Source organism: Rhipicephalus sanguineus, chromosome 4, assembly GCF_013339695.2.
Source record: "Rhipicephalus sanguineus isolate Rsan-2018 chromosome 4, BIME_Rsan_1.4, whole genome shotgun sequence".
Lineage (NCBI taxonomy): Eukaryota > Metazoa > Arthropoda > Arachnida > Ixodida > Ixodidae > Rhipicephalus > Rhipicephalus sanguineus.
Window position 1 is genome coordinate 66,043,483 of NC_051179.1, and position 20,899 is coordinate 66,064,381.

Consider the following 20,899-nt stretch of genomic DNA (forward strand, 5'->3'; position numbering starts at 1 on the left):
GCAAGCAGTGACTTGCTGAGTGCTTCACGTGAAAGCGATTACAACAATACGTGGGATCTGCCTGAACTCTTTTCTTCCGGTCAAATAGTCCAAGCGTATTGTATCCTCTGGCTGAAGTGGGGACTAATTATGGGAATTTCCAGTGATGAGAATTTACGTGATAACATAGACATTTAGTGCTTGCATAGCACTAAAGGTCTATGTTGCCACGTACAAGAAAAATCACCCTAAACCATTGAAGTTCTGTGCGCACAGGCGCTTTATTTCTGACATTCACACAACTTATAGTTTCGCGTACGGTGGCAGAGTTCCTTGCATGGATGGTCGCGCGGCGTGACGACTCATGTATCAGCGCATAAAAATTACATTTTCTTTTTTATTCAAACACTTTTTACATTGTATGTACAGGGCCGATGTCAGACAGACCAAAGCATCACTTCTTGCGTGGTTCTTGGAAAATGGCACGTGTTTGAAGTCGAGGCATCGCACTAATGTCCTTATTTAGGAATATGAATAAAGTTGTAGGGCAGTTGTATATCCTATTGAGTCCTACATACATATCGAGTACGTACAGACATGACTATTAGTAATAGTGTACGTCCTGCATCAACCGACATCGTTCATCAGCCAATCAAATACAGTTACATTACGTACTGGCATAATTGCGAAAACCAAAAACGCTGTAAGGACCTCGTTAGACATGTTTTCACACGCATATTTACAATAATATTTGATAAGATTGGACTGTCTTTCCTTAGACTAAAGCAAAGTAGTGTAGCAATATAAGCTTCTTATTCTCTTTTTTTGCGGGTATGTGTAGGAGAATGCAAGCGCATATTGGTGGAAAGGAAGCGCTAGCGGAGCTTTTCGATGTTAAAGGCGCGTAAAATATATTCGGCAAACGTTCACGACTTGTGATATGGACCGCACCACTCCAAATGGAACATTCACACAGATAATGCTCTAAAAAAGGCCTGTTGGGGCTCGCGCATTCAGTAGGATTCAGTCAGTATGTCTCGTATATACATTTATACACAGTCCTTTCTCCAAAGGCAGGCACAGAAGCTAAGACATTCGCCTCACATCATACACTAACGCTCCTTTGTGTTTCTGACACGAAGTAAGAATCACATTAAGTTAGGTGTAACATTTAAACAACGATTCGATGAAGACAAAAGCAAGTCCCACCCGTTTCTCGACAGGAATTTTGCAAGAATGCTTAATGGGACGCTGTGCACAAATACCTGAACTGCTTTGCTTTCTAATTTATTGCGTAAACTTGCAAGCTATGATGTCAGCGGCGTGAATTTTTCGTACAAGAGATTCCTCGCGAATTCGTTTTGCTTAGAGGCAGTCAACAGATGGGTCGTAAGTAATATCTCTGATTGTGCTCAACTTACTACAGTACGTAAGATCCCGAGCAAGCGTCCTCTCTCCGGTGAAAGTTAATCCAACAAAATTGGGGGGGGGGGGGGGTCCTCGCGCGGTCATGGATCAAAATTCAGGATGGCGGTGGAAGAGCCGCGCGTGCTTCCAATGAAATGCGTTATTGAATAGGCGTGCATTCCCTGTCGTTATCAGCCCTCGTCAAGCGAATAAAAACAGTGGATGAAGCAGTGAAAATAGCTGGAGGAGGACAGGAAGGGCACATGCTCGGTCATTGGCGGATATTTCAAATCTCCAGAAAAAGGGAGGGGGGTGCTTGCTCGGCTAGTGGTGCTTTGCTCGGGATTTTACGGTACAACTCGGCAACAGCATAAATCGGAGCAAAGTGGCTTTCACTGCTCTCAACTGAAGACCAAGAGAACGCGCAGGTCGGTTGTCCTTGACGCTGCAGGACTACAGTTGAGCCGCGTCCGAAAGCGTTGAAGGGGAGCGCACCGTTTGTATAAATGTATAGTTTGGTGTGGCAAACAAAGTAAAGAAGCCTACGCATTGTAGCAGCTCGAGAAAGCAGGGTAAGAGGTTCTTTGAAATGCTCGTGACTTCATCATGGAGAAGCACGGTTTCTGTTGCTTAGTCATCTATCATTAATGGCTCCGGCTGCTCCACTCTCAAAACGTTTTCCTTCGCGAGTTTTTTTAAGTGTACTGCCTCAGTGCTGTTGAGGCTACAGCTATGTCATGTCGTGAAATTGACGGCACTTATTGTCAGTACAGCGCTATCTGTAGCGACAAAAAAATAACGGGCTCAGGACTGGTGATCTTCCATTCCACGCGAAGTTATCCTGGCAATGGCTAATCTTAGTCAAATACGGTGTATTTTCTTGTTGCTGAAAAACACATGTTCTCGGAATTGAATTTTTCAGTCGGCTTGTTGATCACTTGCACTACACGTAGGAACTACAACGGTACCACCTCTGAGATCCTTGAAGATAACCGTAAAATGTACAGGAATGTGCTTCTATCCCTCACTCAGGCCTTTCACGTCGGTTGCGTGTAATTCAATGTAGACAATATTGTGGGTAACGTGATCACGTTTGTTGCGTTTGGCACAGCCGTGGGAGAGATCGTCGCAGCGGTGTGCCTTGCCCACTCGGGCAACGTCCCCAAGCCAAAGATGGGAAATCCTATCGCGTGAATCATGCCGACTTCCACCGCGACGCAGAGCATGTTCATGAAGAAACCCGGCTTTGCCTGTGAACGAAAAAAAAAAGAAACAAAGAGGAACGTTTGCGAGGGGCGTCAAAGTTTGTTACAATATATATAAACGAGGTGTCTCGTATCTCAACTTATATTGTGAAGGACAGAAGTGTTAATTTTAAGGGCTCGTTTTTTTCTTTGTTATACACACTAATAATGAGCCCTAACAGACAGGTTCGAAGGTCGCAGGTTCGGTCCCTGACTGTGGCAGATTATCTTTTCGTCCACATTTATTTCTTCACATTAACCTTACATTTACTACTAATAACATCCTCTATACTTTCCTTGGCATTATTCTCTGTAAGGGCTCATTAATAACTTATATTGTGGTAACACAGCTCTCTCATATTAGCTCCTGGTAATCTACGCGACGGTTTTAGTGAGGTTCAAAAAGCGTAGCGGTCTTTTAGTCCTACCCGATAGATGAGAGTGATATTGATAAGTGGAAATTGGTTGAGCGCTGGAATATGAATGAAAAATAATTTACGGAGCATTCTAAAGAACTTGCAGTAAGCTAGAAAGGTTGGGGAGTTGGAATCAATGCACAATTGGAAAACCAGCGCGAAAACGACGGTGACACAAGAAAAGGACACAGGAAGACCGCTTTTTAACGAATGAAATTTACTGAAAAGAAAAGGCTGAACGCAGGCTTCTTCTCCTGTGTCACCGTCCTTCTCCCGCTGATTTTCCAATTGTTCTAAATAGGTACGCCTCAAACATCATTCGTTGTGTCCAGTATCATTATGTGCCGAATGTTTGTAATAATAAAAGCTAGCCTCCTTCACACTACATTATTTAATGCAAGGAAGTTGCTTCTTCCCAATTCCAGAGACTGAATTTGTTCTCCCTGAATCAATTTTCTAGCCAGTTTAAACTAGTAATAAACACTTTCACATGTGCAAAAGCATATTCAGTGCGCGAAAGAACTATTTGAAGCGAACATTTGTCGGCCAACTCAACAACGCTGTTTTAGACATAAACAAAAATATTTTCTAATGCAAGGTTACGAAATTACACTACACACACCGGGCACTACAGTCTGTCAAGCTGGAATAATTAATACCGATGAATATCCTCAGTATTCTTTGTCGCACGAAGCAAAAGAAGCCGGGTTTGTCCAAGTCGGTATGCTAATTAGACGCGCTTGAGCGACATAAAACTTACCATGTCAGGGATTTTCAACTTCGCCAGCTCGTACACGATGGCATTAGGAGGTGTGGCAGCAGGCAACATGAAGGAGAAGGAGCAGCCGATCGTTACCGGCATTGCGAGGTACAATGGGTGCACGCCTATCGCTATTGCCTGCATAGAACAAAAACACATTATGTTTACGACTGCTATTTTCAAGGTAAGTATATACAATGTTTTCCAGTCAGATTAGCTCAACTTAGGCCATGCGAGCAACAAGAATTAAGACAGAAGGGCAAAATATAAGCAGACCCAACTCAGGTTGTAGTAGCAACAATCCACGTGTTAAGTGGCTATGTACTCTAGAGTACATAGCCGTTTCCCCACTTTTTCTAAACACGTCTTCCGTAAATATGTAACGGCTGCCCTTAGCGCTCCCATAATAGAGTACGAAATACTCTAAATCACTCACTTAGTTTGTTTTTTTTTTGCCCAACACGCAACTTTAGCTCTCCCTAGTTTTAAATTGTCTTTCACGGTGATTTTAAGGGACGACTGATCACACTCTCATAGAAGAGTACACCCAACACCAAAAGTCTGCGGGACGCAAAACTTTAGAAAAACATATATTCCCGCTTTGTCTGGGAGCACAGACTCCAATCAAATGTTCCAGCTTGTAGTAGTTATTGCCACATGTACACTTACCCGCCGTAGGTTAGAAGCGTCGTTTACTGACTAAGCAGAAATTCTGATTTGCAGTGCAGCCCACATACCGTAAGCTTTTACTGTCAGGTGTACATAATACTGTGTATATCGCTTCTCTTTCTTTTTCTAAACGCAAACACACGAACCCAGCGGAGTCCTTGTGTATGATCAGTTCTCCCATAGGTAAGCACATATCGTACTCCAAATTGTTTCCATTCTTTTCTGTGCAGGCAGGGACACATCTCCTTTTCCTTCTTGTCGAAGAAATGTTTCTAAATTCCCACTAGCATACAAAGTTAAGCGGGCAGCATGCCCCTCTCCCATAGTGCTCTAATTCGTCTTCTTCTGCGTCTGAACATGTGTGGAGCGCATCCCATTAAAAACAGAGCACACACACACATCAGCTCAACACGAATGGCTATGCGTATGGCATTTGTTCGCGCAGCAGTGGAAAAATATCAGAAGATGGCGGAGAGATTGACCTGAGTTTGTACATATACTCTGGCCTGTTACCCTGCATAGACTGAACATGAAAGGATGGAAAAAGAGTGATGAGTACAGTGGAAAGTAAGTGGCATACCCCGAGCACCACCAGGATCACGACCGCGAGCATCCGTCTTTCGTACCTGATGCAATGCGCGATATGTTCCGCACATTGAAATGTGAGAGCAAGTTCATCAATGCACTTTAGAATGCAATTTATAGAGTAAGGCTAAAAGGAAGTCATCGCGTTCTGGAACCCGCGTAAGTTTGCTAGCTCTTGTGAAAGGCCCATTCACACCTGCGACTAGCACCGGTCGCGTGACTATTCGCGACTGGCGATCACAAAGCGACGCTATGCGACCGATGTTCACACCTGCGTGGACCTATATACATCGTCACACAGAATTCACGTCTGCTTCCGTTGTCATTGCCCCGTAAAATAAGTTGACGTTCTGTTCCTACGCATCTAATTGGTTCAGAGATTTACGACTGCAAAACCGAGCAGCGAGCGACTGAGCCAAAGAAGTCGCTTTGCGACCAAAGCGGCCATTTGCGACCGTTTTCGACTAATTTGGTCGCGCGACCGGTGCTAGACGACGGTGTGAACGAGCATTGAAAGCCGAGTAGGGTACCACAATGAACAGTAGAAGAAGGGAGAACGCTCTACCATGCTCAGTCACTGAACCTATTTAGCAAAAACGTTGTCAGTGCGTCGACTTGACATACTTGTTATAGGAGCGAAATTCTCTTCGATTCTGTGGTTACGCCCCAGTCCTCCGTTAGCCATGGCCACTCATGCGCCTTCGATAGGGGTACAGTACAACGGCAGTGTTCCCGTAATGGGCGGCATCCATATATGACTGCTACTGAAGAACACAAAAATGCATTCGCAAAAGCAGGGCATGTTGGAAATGAATTGAAGGCACATTCACACGTGTTTGTTAGCGTTAAGGAAGCTGTTCATGTTCTTGCAATTTATTGTAAATTTCAGCATATAGATCACCAACATTGCGCTCTGTGGTTAAACTACATGCCTTGCTTTATCTGAGTGGGATGGCCGTGTTTGGCCACCCATGGCCCTTGCGCCACAATACCCCACTAATCATCTATCTACGTGGGATATGTCTCTGTATGCTCACCATTTCGCAGACGACGGGCAAGAGTATGGAACTGACGGCCGTGTTGCTCGTCACTTCGGTGAACATGGAGGCGGCGAAGCAAAGGACGAAGACCGTCACCAGATTCGGAAGCACGTCAAGGCTCTTCAGGTGCTGCACTAGCATTGCTGACAGGCCTGATTGCTAGAGCAAAGGAATGAAAGAGAGCTTGTAAAGAGACTATAGTTTAGAAACAACCGCAGTTCAATCTTTTGTTGAAAGAGTCAGTTCAAGATCGGGCTTGTTGGTTGAGTAGGCCATTACATTTACATTAGCGAAATCGAGTGTATATTTCTGATAGATATATCTACATCGCATTAGTTAAGCCTTGTGACACCGATGTTCAGTGGAATCGGTAGCTTAATATCCTAAGGCATTCCAGGGCCGCGTAGAACGAAACAGAACAGCCTGGGCAGAGGGAGGAACCAGCAAGTGCCTTGAAAGAGTGACAAAGTTCAGATATAAGTCATGGACAGTGAGGATGTGGCGGGGTTTATGTATGTCAAAGACATTTAGCGCACATCGCGACTGAGAGACAGTGCCCCTTTTACTTGGCGCCGTAGTTGTGCGCCGCCGTCGCCGCCGGTGTCCGTAACCAGTATCGCTCGAAATAAGAAAGAAAAAAAAACGAAATAAGAAAAAACTTCCAGGATGGAACGAGGTTCGAACCTGGGCCCTCTGCGTGGGAGCCCAGTATTCCACCTCTGAGCCATGCCGGTGCTTGAAACTGCTTTGCAAAAAGGTCCTATACAGGCTTCATGTCGGGAAGGAACCACATTAGCATATGCAATATAGCGTGGTAGAAGAGTAAAATAAGCACCAAGCGTCGCACAACGCGAATTCTGTAACCACTGCAGGCGTCACACAATGCGAATTGCGCAACGAGTAGGTTGTTGAATGCTTCCAACCCATTACAAAGGGAATCTGCCATAATTCTTCGTCGTCATCAGGCACAGCATCAACAAAGTGCGCATAATGCCTACATGCGTTAAGCAGGTACCACGGCTCTCCGTAGAATGACGAAAAAAGGCACAGTTCCTGCTGCCCTACTTCTCAAAAATTACAATGATTTATAGCGTAGTCAATACCTCGCAAGTGCACTTGCATTTGTTGCCAATGAAGCTCATAGGCGCATGATCCATTTACTCGGGGTCTCAGTAAAATTACAATGGTTTAGAGCGTAGTGGGTTCCTCGCAAGTGCACTTGTATTGGTTGCCAAGGAAGCCCACAAGCGCATGATCCATTTCCTCGGGGTCTCAGTAAAGTTCTTCGCCACCCCCTCCCCCCCCCCGTTTTTCTCCCACGTCAACATATGTTATACAGCATGACGGGAGAGGGAAATAGCGACCGGGCGTCATCCAATGCAAATTACATAACTGGTGGGCCGTTTAAAACTTCCAACCCATTACAAAGGGCTGAGCCATAATTCTTCATCGTGATCAGTCGTCGCGTCAACAAAGTGCACATAATGCCTTACAGACGTGTAGCTGGTGCCTCGCTTCTCCGCAGAATGACGAATAATGGCCTAGTAGGTGCTGCCCAACTTCACAAATATTGTGATTTATGGCGTAGTGGGTACCTTTCTAGTGTACTTGTATTGTAGCCCCAAGAGAGCTTACAACGGGCTCTAGAAACGCCGCTCTTCCAGCTTTCGCTGTGACTGTGCTGCGGTTTCAGCGCAGGCCTAGCGTTGTTTTAAATTATTTCCACGAAAAACTTCGAAAAATTTGAGAGGTTGACCACGTTTACTTTTTTTTTTCCGCAGCATCAAATTACGCAGTATTTTCAGAATCACAATGAGACATAAGTTCTTCGGGATCACAGAATGAAGTTAGAGATTATTGAGTGTTATTAAACAAAACATCTCACCGGAGCAACCTGTCGACCTCGAGACTTACGTGTGTCAGCGCAGCCACTGTACAGTAATTACTGCTTTTTCACTGCAGAGTAGTTACTGCACTGACGAAGACAAATTCCCTTGCAGATCAGCTTTCTACAGCGACCGTTTCCATTCTGCAATTATTAAACGGATAGCTTGGGGGCGTAATGCGCTGCTCTGGCAGCGAATAATAATTCTACATTTTTCTGACGCAGTGGCAAAGGCATGGCTAAATGGGAAGTGTCATACCTTGCAGCCCTCAGCGAGGCACATGCCACCTCCGACGAGAATCATGACCCCCCACTGAGCACGCTCGCTGGCCTCCCGCCACGTGATAAGGGCTCGGCCACTGGGCTTTCGGGGGTCCTTGGGGATCACAAACAGCAGGAACATCGCCAGCATGGCGGGGGCGGACGGCTTGATGAATCTGCACAAAAATGTTTTCAGGGCAAAGCCTACTGTGACGGACAATGTGACAAATGAAGTCAACTTCCTTATCCCGCAGTGCGCTGCCAGACGCCTGTAAAGCCGGGCTAATTATTTTATTTGTTTATTTGGAAATTACTGCTAGCCTAAGAGGGCTTTCAGCAGGAGGGGGGTTACAAAACGAACCAATACGTACATACTACACAAAAAGAAAGCGATAACTAGATGGTACATACTACAAATACTTCTCTATTGCAATAACTGCAGCACTCACAATAACGCATAACTACAGCACAACTATTATCTCTTACATGCTACTAATACATACTACATACAGCATAAAAAATACATGCATTCTATCACGTAGAAGAGAACCCATTATGTATTTATGTATTGCCAAAAATAAAAACAGGTAGAAACGTACGATGTAACGTTGATTAATTGAGCAAGTGTGGCTTGGGAAAACTCCCGCAGTCCCTGATGCGTTAATCCCGGCATGAATCAAGCAGTGTTCCTAAAATCTGGGCACACGCTAGTCTCGCTGCATTGTTCATTTGCGTACACAGTTGAGTGACGCTGGTCAACATCGACAACATATTGTAATCAAATCATAGAATTTAATATTTTTCAGTGCCTGCGGGAGATATGGCCTCGCGTTTTGAGGAACCGGCGCGCGTCAAAAGATAGAAAGTGTAATATGAATTGTTGGGGTTTCGCGTCCCAAGACCACGATATGATTATGAGAGACGCCGTAGTGGAGGGCTCCTGAAATTTTGACCACCTGGGGTTCCTTAACGTGCACCTAAATCTAAGTACACGGGGCTCAAACACTTTCACCTCCATCTAAAATGCAGCCGCCGTGGCCGGGATTCCTTCCAGCAAAGATAGAAAGGAGCTGTACTGAGTTTTACATCTGTGCTGATTCTATGCTTTGTTCTGCATGCTGAAAGCAACGTGTGTGTCGACCCGTATACTTAGATTTAGTTGCACGTTAAACAACATCAGGTGGTCGAAATTTCCTGAGCCCTCCACTACGGCGCCACTCATAATGATATCGTGGTTTTGGGACGTAAAACACCAGCAAATATTATTTAAGAAAAGTATGTGTCTGAGTCATTTCTGAGTTAGGTGCTCATTTAATGCTTCATTATACACCCTTCATCACTAACTTCCCCAGCAGGTGAGGTGGAAATTCCGTGGAAGCGAGCATATTCAACAATCAGTTACAATGCACACTTTCTGCAGCAGCAACCATTTAGGACATTTCCTTTACGATCAAAGTAAATTAACATCGACGCAGAAGGAAGTGAAATGCGTTCGACGCAGCGCAAAGACTTACTTCGCATAAGGAATCGCTTCGACCCAGCCAGGAAACATCTGGGGCTTCATCGTGAACCAGAGAAGAATCATTGATGACATTAAGAACGTGACGCACCACTCCGGAAAACTGCGACCAAACACAGACGAAATGTTGTAGCAACACAAAAGCAAAGATTAAATTGAACCACACATCTTAAGAGCGGGGTGACGTGAGTAATCTGCAGCAGTACGCGAATGGAAGAAACCAAAAAGACAACGAGCGATAACGCTGTTTTCCAACGAAAATTCATTGAACAACACTAGGCTTTTTATACGAAGAAACGTTGAAGCTTTAGAGGCATACACACACGCGAACAAAGGTATTCGTTTTTGATGTGTGTATGCGTAGGTTTTCTTCCCATATAGGGTCTCAGTTTTTTTTTCTTTTTTTATTCATATATGAAAAAAAGACATAGGAAAGTAGGCTACATTAGAGCTGGTTATCACATCAACATTACAGTGGTATTGAAGAAACACACAAAACAAGAAAAACTAGAACGAATAAAATAATAACAAAGAAAAAAAGTCAGCAGTACTCTGTACATATACGATATGTGGCGTATAATTTTTTCTATAGATAGAAGCAAGTATTGCACATAACAGCATTTATAACAGTAACGGCGGTAATTAATGTATGCTACACATGTTATTTATGTTTAAAGGTGCAGTTTAGCAGTGACATTCGTCCGTCCCACACTATCTTTGAAGTGTGTGTACGTGTGCAGTTTGCAAATTTTCGAATTGGGCACAAATACAATGCACACAGACAGTCGAAAACATTGCGATGCGAGTTAGCAATGAGGGTAGCGGCATCAGTACTTGGTAATGACCATGAAACTATGGTCACTTAGTGCGAAACAAGTAAAAAGAAAAATGAGGGGGAAGGAGCAAGGTTGCTCCTTTCCCCTTATTTTTCTTTTTCGTTGTTCCACGCTAAGTGACCATGGTCTAATGGTCAGAACGAAAAAATGAAACCGGCTAGCCCAGTAGCAAGTACTTCTAAGGCGCATCAGTACTGACCTCATGGGACCCAGGTCCCGGTATCTCCCGGCAATTTCCTCGCGAACTTTTTCTGCCGATGCATCTGACGAGGGGCTTCTCCTGTAGAATATTTGTGTTTCACAAGCTTAGAGGGCGCTACAGTCAGTCTCATGTGGTATAGAAAATATCCGCCGCACAGCTAAAAATAATAATAATAAACGCATGTTGTCTATGGACGTTTTTCGCCGGCTCAACTCCGCAGTTGAGTGAAACTAACCAGCAACTTTCTCTTAACCTCTCAGCTTTCGACCTCTGTATTTCGGTTTTCGCACTTTTTCTTGATATCAACAGAGGAGCGAGCATCCCGTACAGCTAACAAAATATGTCATGGATAAGTCTTGCGAAGCTAAGCAGTATGGGGGGAACTCTCTTACGTAGCTCATTTTACCACAAAATCGTTTTGTACTATAGGCATTAGGCTTGTCAAAATTTTCGACCTCTTATTTCCTGAATGACTGATAGTTTCATGTTTTCTTCAAGGCGTTTCCGAACACCGATTGCGTAGTTCTGTATTATTATCATGTAATGCTCGTGAACATTGTGCATTCTAATTTTTTTTTAGTTGTCATAACTTCATCTTCCTCTAAAGCACTGCAGGTGTAAGTCTAATTGCTTGCAGGTCGTGCCACTCTCGCATGACATCAATATTAGATGAAACCTAGTTTCATGTCGTTCATTGCTTTATAGGGTAGTGCTAGCGTCTTTAAAGTTAGTGTCGATATCATATGAAACTATTGCTGACAACCGATGTCGCGCATCCCCCTGTCTGTCTTCGTGCACTGTCTCTTCTAGTATTTCATCGAAATATGTAAGCGCCTTCAGCTATTAAACAAATAAACGCTTTTTTATTACGCGCGTCTTAATGTACTTTATCCAGATATAAATGAAAAACAAGCACAAAGAAACATTTCAATTCTCACATTTCTTTCCTAGCGGAAAGCAGGAGGTAGCCCCATCCAATGAGTACGCAGATCAGCATGGTTGGCGCGTTGTAAAGCATCCACGTGGCAAAGGTCAACTCGGTAGACTCGGGAAACATGCTGGGATTAAACAAAAAGAGCATCTGTTAGGCTTTCCAAAGTCTAGTTGTGTGACTGGCTTCAAGCAACCACTTTCACGGACGTTCGACAACGTACATCTGCTCGGGGACGTTTTCTTACCTAAACTTACGCGCATGCTTCTATTTGCGGCTTGGATGTATTGACTTCTATGATATTGGCGTTAACCCTTTCAGCCCTGGATTTTTTATTTTGGTCGGGACTTTTTTTCTGCGTGTTTTCCTAATAGTTATGACCTCGGAAGACCACAAACGAAAAATTGAGCCAGTGGTGCAAGTATTAATGGATTTACAGACATGGCATCAAATTAGGTCGTCAGGGCTCAGCGGTTGTGAAAGGAGAAAAATAGCATATTTTTTCCGGCTATTCACTAGAGTACACGAAATGTGAACCACGTCTCATTTTTCAGTGTGATACTCATTGAAACAGCTTCGGTACGTCGATCCGAAAATGGCGCTCATCCGCCTCAGCTGACCTGCCTCGGCGTCACCCATGACTACGGTCAAGCTTCTTCTTCCTTGCGGCTTCCAGCTCCGCAAGTGCGTCACCATTTTGGTGTCAATCGCAGTGGGGATCATTGAAGAAGTATTCTCCCAAGAATACACAGTTTTGGTTTCATTTCCGAGGTGCTAGGAGAAACTTTCCACATCTGGGGCTTGATGAACAAATCACATTTATTAATGCAATGGCCAACGACACTTTTGTTAGAGCTAAACCCATAATGAGACAACAGCGCACCACTTTCCTTTTTTGTAGAATTTAAAATACATTGAGGCTATTACGTTACATTGCTTTAGAGAGACGGTCACTTGCATCATAATATACACCACACCAAAGACAACCAAGCTCGTAAGCCATATATACATATAGTCCGGTTCATGTGGTTAACGAGCTGTGAAGGTATGCTTGATGATAATGCCTGTCGCCTCGGATCTTTGAGCGCTGGTAGACAGCTTATTTACGCACATCTACTTTTATATGTTTACATAGACTTATTTCTATTTTCCTCAGAGCTGGTAGCAAGCGCAAACTTTTTTTTTCTGCCTAAATTTCCGGTCATTCCTATTTTTGTCACTGATGGACGACAAGATCAGATGGAATATTTACCTAACTGGGAGAATTTGCCTAAGCTTCTGGGAAACTAGTTCAAATCCTTGATCGCAACTATATCGAAAGCAAAAGAATTTGATAGAGAATACTGGGTGAAAGATAACAGCAAAACACAAACGCGAAGAGAAATACAAAAGACCTATACATGACGAGCACTAAACGCACAGGTGAGTAAAGTTCAGATAAAGATAACCACTGGCCCAACTAGCATCGTTACAGAAAAAAAAATAGTGTTCACGTTCTCCTCTTATTCACATTGGGGGCGATTTTAAATGGATAGATTCTGTCAAGGGTTGCTTACTCGTCCATAAGACCCTTGAGTACAAGATTTGGTCCCGTGCCAACGAGAGATCCAGTTCCTCCGATGTTAGCAGCATATGCCACGGAGAGCAGCATAACTGTGCGGAGTTTCTTCTGTCTAGAATCCTCCCTGAAAAGGTAAGTTAGTACAGTCATATTCAGTGCGAATGAGAACTTTCGCAGAAACAGCGAGTGAAACAAGTAACCAAAGCAACTGAAGGAGTCTAGGGACTCTCCGCCCGGATGACCGCCTCTGTATTCTGGTAAGTATGTAGTATAAGCATATATAGTAGAATTAGCTCTGCTAGCAGTAGCTCACGAATGTCATGCAATGTCACCATTAACGTGAGCAATTCAATCTATAACAATACATGGCTGCAGCGGTGATGGTTCTCGCGGAATAGTCATTGTGTGATGGCATGCAGTCAACGTAGTGTCATCATATAAAACCGTGCAAAATCGGATCCTCATTACAAAATTGACGATGCTACATCACCCTTTTCATCATAGTTTATATATTGAGGACCGTTTTGCAATGATTTTGGTAACTCCAGATTTGTGCGAGCTATTAAGTTCGCACATCATATAGGCCTTCTCTCTTTCATGGTAGGATTCTAGAAATCGCGCCTAATTTTTTCACGCATTACCAATACCCCAAATAAGAGCTTATGCAATGTCTAAGCGGCCACTTACAGGAAACCTACAGTTTATTATGGCGCGGTTCTACAGAAATTGTGCCCTATTTGTTTTATTAACGCATAAACTATGCACAAAATAATGTGCCTAATGCATCTTTAAGGCTCTAAGCATCACGGAGCTTTCATCTTGAAAATATACTCCTCTCACATGCTCTGGCAGTGCCCTGCGTTAGAGGATTTTAACCAAGGAGAATCCTGGACGAAGGCCATTACCGACTCCAGACAAGACGTCCAGCTCCTGGATGTCCAGAGGGCCCGTGAACGAGCAGAGAGGCATGACCTCTCTATTCCGACATGGGAATGGCCAACGGCTGGGTAGGGAGCTACCTAGTCGGCGCACCTGCCTAGATTCTGAGGACCTCAATAAACTACTACTTAGAAATGTTGACCTAGATACATATATTGCGCGCGTTCTTATCACCTCGATGCCACATTGCGATTTCTTGGGGTGAAATGGTGGAGGGTATGTGCACACATGCTGATTTATTCACCTATTTCAGGAAGTTTAAGCTTCTCAGGATTTCTCTCTTTTGGTTGAGTTGGAACACACGCGCTCAGACACATATTTTTTTGCCAGTAAAATCAGCGGTTGAGACCTGGGCTGTTACGTAATGATCATGAACAATGTCCGTATCCTTATTAATGTCTAGAACACGATGGTGTCTAAATAATAAGATTGGCGGTGTTTCAAGTGCAAAAACCATGATACGATAATGAGGCCCGCCGTAGTCTGGGACCCCGGATTAATTTTCTCTAACTAAATCTAAGTAACCGGGTGCTCTCGCGTTGGACCTACATCGAAATGCTGCCTGCCGTGGCCGAGAACCAAACCCACACCCTTGAGCTTCCAGAGCGAAACCAACCTGCTAAGGTACCGCGGCAGGTGAAAATTGTTGTCTAGAAGCACATAGCACAAGCCTATAGCAAGGTGAACTTGTGATATAACCACAGTGTTTGTAATCTCCGCCTTTGAGATCTACATAAAATATTACTAACGATGCAGACAAAACTTTTGCTTCCAGGAGTCACATACACAGTATATAGAGAGAGCTGGATACAAGGAAGAAAGATTGTAATAAATTTAGGTCCAAGCTTACTCAGAATCAGCAGCATTGGACGAATCCTTGCCGCTTGCCTTCTCGTTATCTCTGTGAACTGGCTCCTGTCGCCTCGTTAGAGACTCTAGGTCCGAACCTGCAACACGCGGGTGACCAATTCAATCTTTATTTAGAGAAACAGAGGAAAAACCAGAAGGTTATCGTCAAAGGTGGCAACTGGAGCCCTGCACTGTCTTTTGCCTAATACCAGGGCTGGGCAAAGATACTTTGAAATTGTATCGCGATACGATACAAGATACTCAGGAAAGAAGTATTGGAGATACAGATACAAGATACTGCCGCAAAAACTGTATCCGATACGATACTTGCCAATTGTATCTTAAGATACTTCGATACATTCTCAAATTTGTTATTATAGATCCATATAATGTAGCAGCAAGTGCCTATGCACGAAACTGTCTTCTTCAAAATTTCCTAACTGTGAGCTATTTTGTTTCACTCGAATGAAACGTCTGTTAGCATCTCAAAAGTTTTGCCCTTCTTGCTCAAAGTACATTATTTTCCTTCCAAAATAACTTATTGGGGTTTGTTTTAGTTTCTTCACAAGACAACTCTTTGTACACTTCACTGACAGCGGTATACTTGCTTTGTACAGCTTGCCGACCATCTAGTAGGTTGCCATATAATCACAATAACTTTAATAAGAAGCCTTCTTACGACGGCGCAAATACCGGTGTGGACTTTTACCTTGTCCGTAAAAGAGAGCTTGCACAATACCGTATACCCGGACAGGTGTACAGCAGCAACAACGCTGGTAGCGACATTTTTATTCTTAGTTTTTTTTCTGTGTGTGGGGGGGGGGGGACGCATGGTGTATACTATGGGTTTGAGCCATTTCGCTAGCGGCCCGGCCCGCACACATGACCGCCTTCGTCTCATTTGTTTTTTATTTTCTAAATAAGATGTTCGTGAGCTGCAGAGACATGAGTGGTCTCAAGCATTCCTTTCGTGAAGGGACTCTCGAAAACGGAGGAGCGCGTCCTGCGGCGCCTACAGACAAACACGCTGCTTTGTCCAGCGGTACTAAAACATTACGACCCAAAAATAAGTGGGCAGTGCCAGTACTGTGGTGCAGTGGCCGACACTTACCATATGGTCTGGGCCTGCCAACTCAACCCAAACTTAACCCCAATCCCCAACCCCACCAAACAGGACTGGGAGGCGACCCTGCTCAATTGCTCAGGACTAGAGGAACAGCGAACTCTGGTCCAGCGGGCTCGGGCGGCGGCTTCGACTAATGACGTCCCGGACTAGGGATGTCGACCAGCCCAGTGGGGATAAGGGGAATTACCTGCTTCAATAAAGGTTCCTCTCTCTCTCTCTCTCTCTCTCTCTCTCGTGAGGAACATGTGGTCACCATGTGCTAAAACATAACCGTGGAACAAAAACTCTATATTTCAGAATCCGCGTCCAGATATCAGTCATTCTGTACATCGTTAGCGATGTTTCTCGAATCCTGACTCCAAATCGCCTTCAGAAATGACCTATATATGAGATATGGGAAAGGCTGCATTTCAAACGTCATTGTGTTCAAACTCTCTCCCACCACCTTCACTCTGTCCCGGCCCTTGCAACTAGAATTCGCGACTGCGGCCCGCTGGCTATAAGCTTCGTTTGAGACCCCTGGTGTATACGTAGATGACGTAAAACTGCAATGAATTGTCATATTCTACTTATATGCTGGCGTAAAGGATTCTTTGTTGATATACTCACTAACGTGCAACCTTTTTTGGAATTATTCTTCAACGAGAGAACATGTGGAACACAGAAACGTCTCAGACGTATTGTATGGTTCCATAAAGCGTCGCAGGACACCGCCGCTATTCGCGCTATTGCCACTTATAGCTCCCATTACGTGGCGATTAGTAATGCGAAAAATATAAGAAAGCCTGAAACAGGAAAACAAATATAAGTAAAATGGAGAGGTGGTTGTGTATCAAACATTCACATTGAATGAGTACAGAAACACAATACAGACGGCGCCCTTAAAAGCTATGAGCATGAAGTATTGTCAACTTACTTGGTGAGACAATAGAAAATTCAGTGCCTATGGAAAATTGCCTGAAACGGCTCGTTGGGAGGCTCATGAGCAAAACAGAGCATTCAGTAAAACAGTTTCTCGAATCCCCTTCCTAACATCTTTAAGATGGCTCCTAATAATTTCTATTATTATAACGCAAACTCAATTTCGCTATTTTCCTAAGCGGTAAGCAGAATGTTTTGCACTGTTTACTCAAGGTACGCCCGCATAATTATATATTTGTGTTCAAAATCGCCTTGGCAACGTGTAAATGTGTACACAGTAGTGGAAATAAAGTAGACAGAAGAATAAAGCAGAGATATTATTTTGGGAGCGCGTTACAAAGACATACTGCAGTGACCAGACCGGAAAAACAGTGCAGAGACTTAGGTAATGTAAGGGATGAAAAATGACAGCTAAGAAAGCACTTGTGCTAATAATCAAATTATGATTTCATTAATTGTTTGAATAAATGTAGCAAGAAGTGAAAGATACGGTACGCCAAGATATTTTCTGTTAGGTAAACGCTTGCTCTTTTAGATCTAGCATCAGTACCAGTGGTGCTAACGTTGTTAGATTCTTATTTGCATATAAGTTAATTCATGGCATGCAAGTCAAACTTACATCCACGAGATCCTTTAAATCGCTGATATGTAAAATCCACGCGACGCAAAGGAACCCCATTCTTGCACGCATCACATTTCGTTACGGAGCAAGACGCAAGACGCAAGAGAATCTTCAATAACGGCACTGTAGCAGCAGAGAATTTGCGCGATAGACGCGGCGCAGGACAGTGGCTAAGAGCAAGTGTCGCGGCATTGGCGCAACTAAAAAGAAAATAAATCGAGCGAACAAAAGGTACGTGGGCTGGGTGTACACGTCCGCGCGCTTGTCTTCCTCATCTTCTGCCCTCACTGGGGTACTCTGGCGGAAAAATAAAATTGCGTCACTGCCCTAAGACTTATTCAGATGGCTTAGTGGCACCAGTACCAGCTTGAGAAGCGGAGCTTGGCCAGCGATTATTGTTTCGCACGGTTGTGTTGCGATAGAAGTATCTTGTATCTTAAGATACACGATACATTATCGAATGTATCGGAAATACAGATACAGATACTCGTCTTTCGAGGAGTATCGCGATACAGATACAAGATACCCATAGAGTATCTAAGATAGTATCTAAGATACATGTATCTTCGATACTGCCCAGCACTGCCTAATACGAACCATCACTCGAGATACTCCACGCCCGAATATGGGGCTCGTTTGATATACCATTGGAAACTAATAATTCTAATGCTTGAAGCACCACCAGCAGTAGGCCGCGCTGCCCATTGCTTATTATTGCCTATTGCCTACTGCCAATTACCAATAGGCAGCGTTTCAATGCTTCAAAGCAACCTAAAGCTAATTTTTGATGAAGAAACTTCAATAAGAGTGTTATGCGGGTAGTATTGTCTCAAGTTCTCGATATAGATTTATGTGCTTGCTTAAATGAGCGTTCCTTACCACGAAAGTGCTTTATGCTGCGTCCACCAGGGATTGTTGCACGTCATTTTCGTCGCGGAACTGACTTCATGAAAAGACTACGCGGGTAGTTCAGAAAGAAACTCAGAAAAAGTTTGAGCACTGCACTATCGAAAAATGTGCCCTTATTTGAATTTTATAACGAACTTAATGTCAAGCTATGTTTTTTTTCTGATGTGTGTATCTCACTGCAACGCTGACGTCTGGCGCTAGCATTGTAAAAAGCGAGTAATATAAAAATGACTTAGAGAGAAAAAACAAGCAACGTCGCGAAGGATGGAAGATTGCAATAAGTACCGGAGTGACATGAATAATGTCTATAGCCTTAGTGTTATGGCCCATTCCACATGCATTATTCCTTTTAAATGCGAAGCATTTCTTAGCGAACTTCTGCGACTTTGAGCGTATCTATCTATCTATCTATCTATCTATCTATCTATCTATCTATCTATCTATCTATCTATCTATCTATCTATCTATCTATCTATCTATCTATCTATCTATCTATCTATCTATCTATCTATCTATCTATCTATCTATCTATCTATCTAGCCGCCTACGACTTTGTGCTCTCCTGGCCGTTTCGTTAATCGGATGTATACCAAAATTGATGTGTCATAACATGGCCATATTACGAACATAAATGACAGGTCATATCATGAAAATCATGACATGCATGTCATGAACAGCATGATTTACATTCCACGGCCTTTCGGCTCCCTGGCCGTTCCGTTAATCGGATGTATACCAAAATTGGTGTGTCATAACATGGCCTTATCACATACATAAATGACAGGTCATATCATGAAAATCATGACACGCATGTCATGAACAGCATGATTTACATTCCACGGCCTTTGGGCTCTTGCGGCCGTTCCGTTAATTTCATATATACCAAAATTGGTATGGCGTGACAAGAGTTCATGACGAACATATTGACAGGTCCTAACATGCAAATGATGACGCGCATGTCATGTACAGCATGATTTACATGACATGGTCTCGGGGCGCTCGCGGCCGTTTAAATGAAGGGATACGTATGAAAACTGGTATGACGAGACATTTCTGTATGGCGAACATAACTGACACGTGGTAACATGAAAATCATGATATGCATGTCATGTATGCCATGATTTACATGCCACGCTCATGGTGCACTCGCGGCCGTTTCGCTACATTGATATACACCAAAACTGGTATTGTGCGATGTGACTTTATGAAGAACATGAATAACAGGTGGTAGCACGAAAATCCATGACATGTATGTCATGATTTAGATGCCACGCTCATGGTGCATTCGCGTCCGTTTCGCTTGCGTGATATACACCAAAATTCGTGTTACGTGACACGACTGTATGACGAACGTAAGTGAGACGTGGTAACATCAAAACATGACATGCAAGTCATGTACGACCTGATTTACATGCCATGCTCATGGCGCACTCGTGGCCGTTTCGCTAGATCGATATGCACCAAAATTGGTATTGCGCGATGTGACTTATGAAGAACATGAATAACAGGTGGTAACATGAAAACTATGACATGCATGCCATGTATGTCATGACTTACATGCCACGCTCATGGTGCCTTAGCGGCCGTTTCGGTAGCTTGATATACACCGAAACTGGTATTGCGCGATGTGACTGTATGATGAACATTAGTGACAGGTGGTAACATAAAAAACCATAATATTCATGTCATGTATGACATGATTTACATGCTCTACTCATGGTGCACTCGCGGCCATTTCGCTGCTTTGATATACACCAAAATTGGTATTGCGCGATGTGACTGTATGACGAACATAAATGGGAGGTTTTAACATGCGAATCATGTTATGCATGTCATGTACGACATGATTCACATGCCACTGTCATGGTGCGCTTCCGGCCGTTTTGTTAACGTGATATATACCAAAATTGGTATGGCATGACACGAGTGCGTGATGAACATAAACGACAGGTCATGCATTTATATACCAGAATATGCGTTTCATTGGCATGGTGTACACTAGATTGTGCATGCATGCGTGCATGGCAAACATGCGATATATGGTGGACTAGATGCCATGGCATGAATGATTTCATTTGGCTCAAAGACAAACAAGGCGATATATGCAGCTCTTTGCTGGCTGCTTCGCATTACATCGATTCCCACAGTGCGTGGGATCTGCCGAATTTTTTAGCTCTGATGACTTGTAAAGCACGTTAGTAATTTGGTTACACTTATGTGACGCAGTGTATATCACCT

General features: G+C 43.6%; 1 protein-coding gene across 3 annotated transcripts in view; it reads right to left on the reverse strand.

The window, feature by feature from the left end:
• Positions 1-362: 362 nt before the first annotated feature.
• Positions 363-20,899, reverse strand: part of LOC119390155 (solute carrier family 13 member 5-like) — a 117,343-nt gene continuing 96,806 nt past the window's right edge. For all 3 annotated transcript variants that reach the window (XM_049414680.1, XM_049414679.1, XM_037657718.2), the window contains exons 6-14: positions 15,085-15,181; positions 13,291-13,419; positions 11,742-11,861; positions 10,801-10,881; positions 9,761-9,868; positions 8,245-8,422; positions 6,098-6,259; positions 3,807-3,944; positions 363-2,636 (exon numbers count right to left, since the gene is read on the reverse strand). In XM_049414680.1, coding sequence (XP_049270637.1) covers positions 2,424-2,636; positions 3,807-3,944; positions 6,098-6,259; positions 8,245-8,422; positions 9,761-9,868; positions 10,801-10,881; positions 11,742-11,861; positions 13,291-13,419; positions 15,085-15,181 — 1,226 coding nt within the window. In that variant the 3' untranslated portion in view covers positions 363-2,423. The remainder of the gene's footprint in view (positions 2,637-3,806; positions 3,945-6,097; positions 6,260-8,244; positions 8,423-9,760; positions 9,869-10,800; positions 10,882-11,741; positions 11,862-13,290; positions 13,420-15,084; positions 15,182-20,899) is intronic.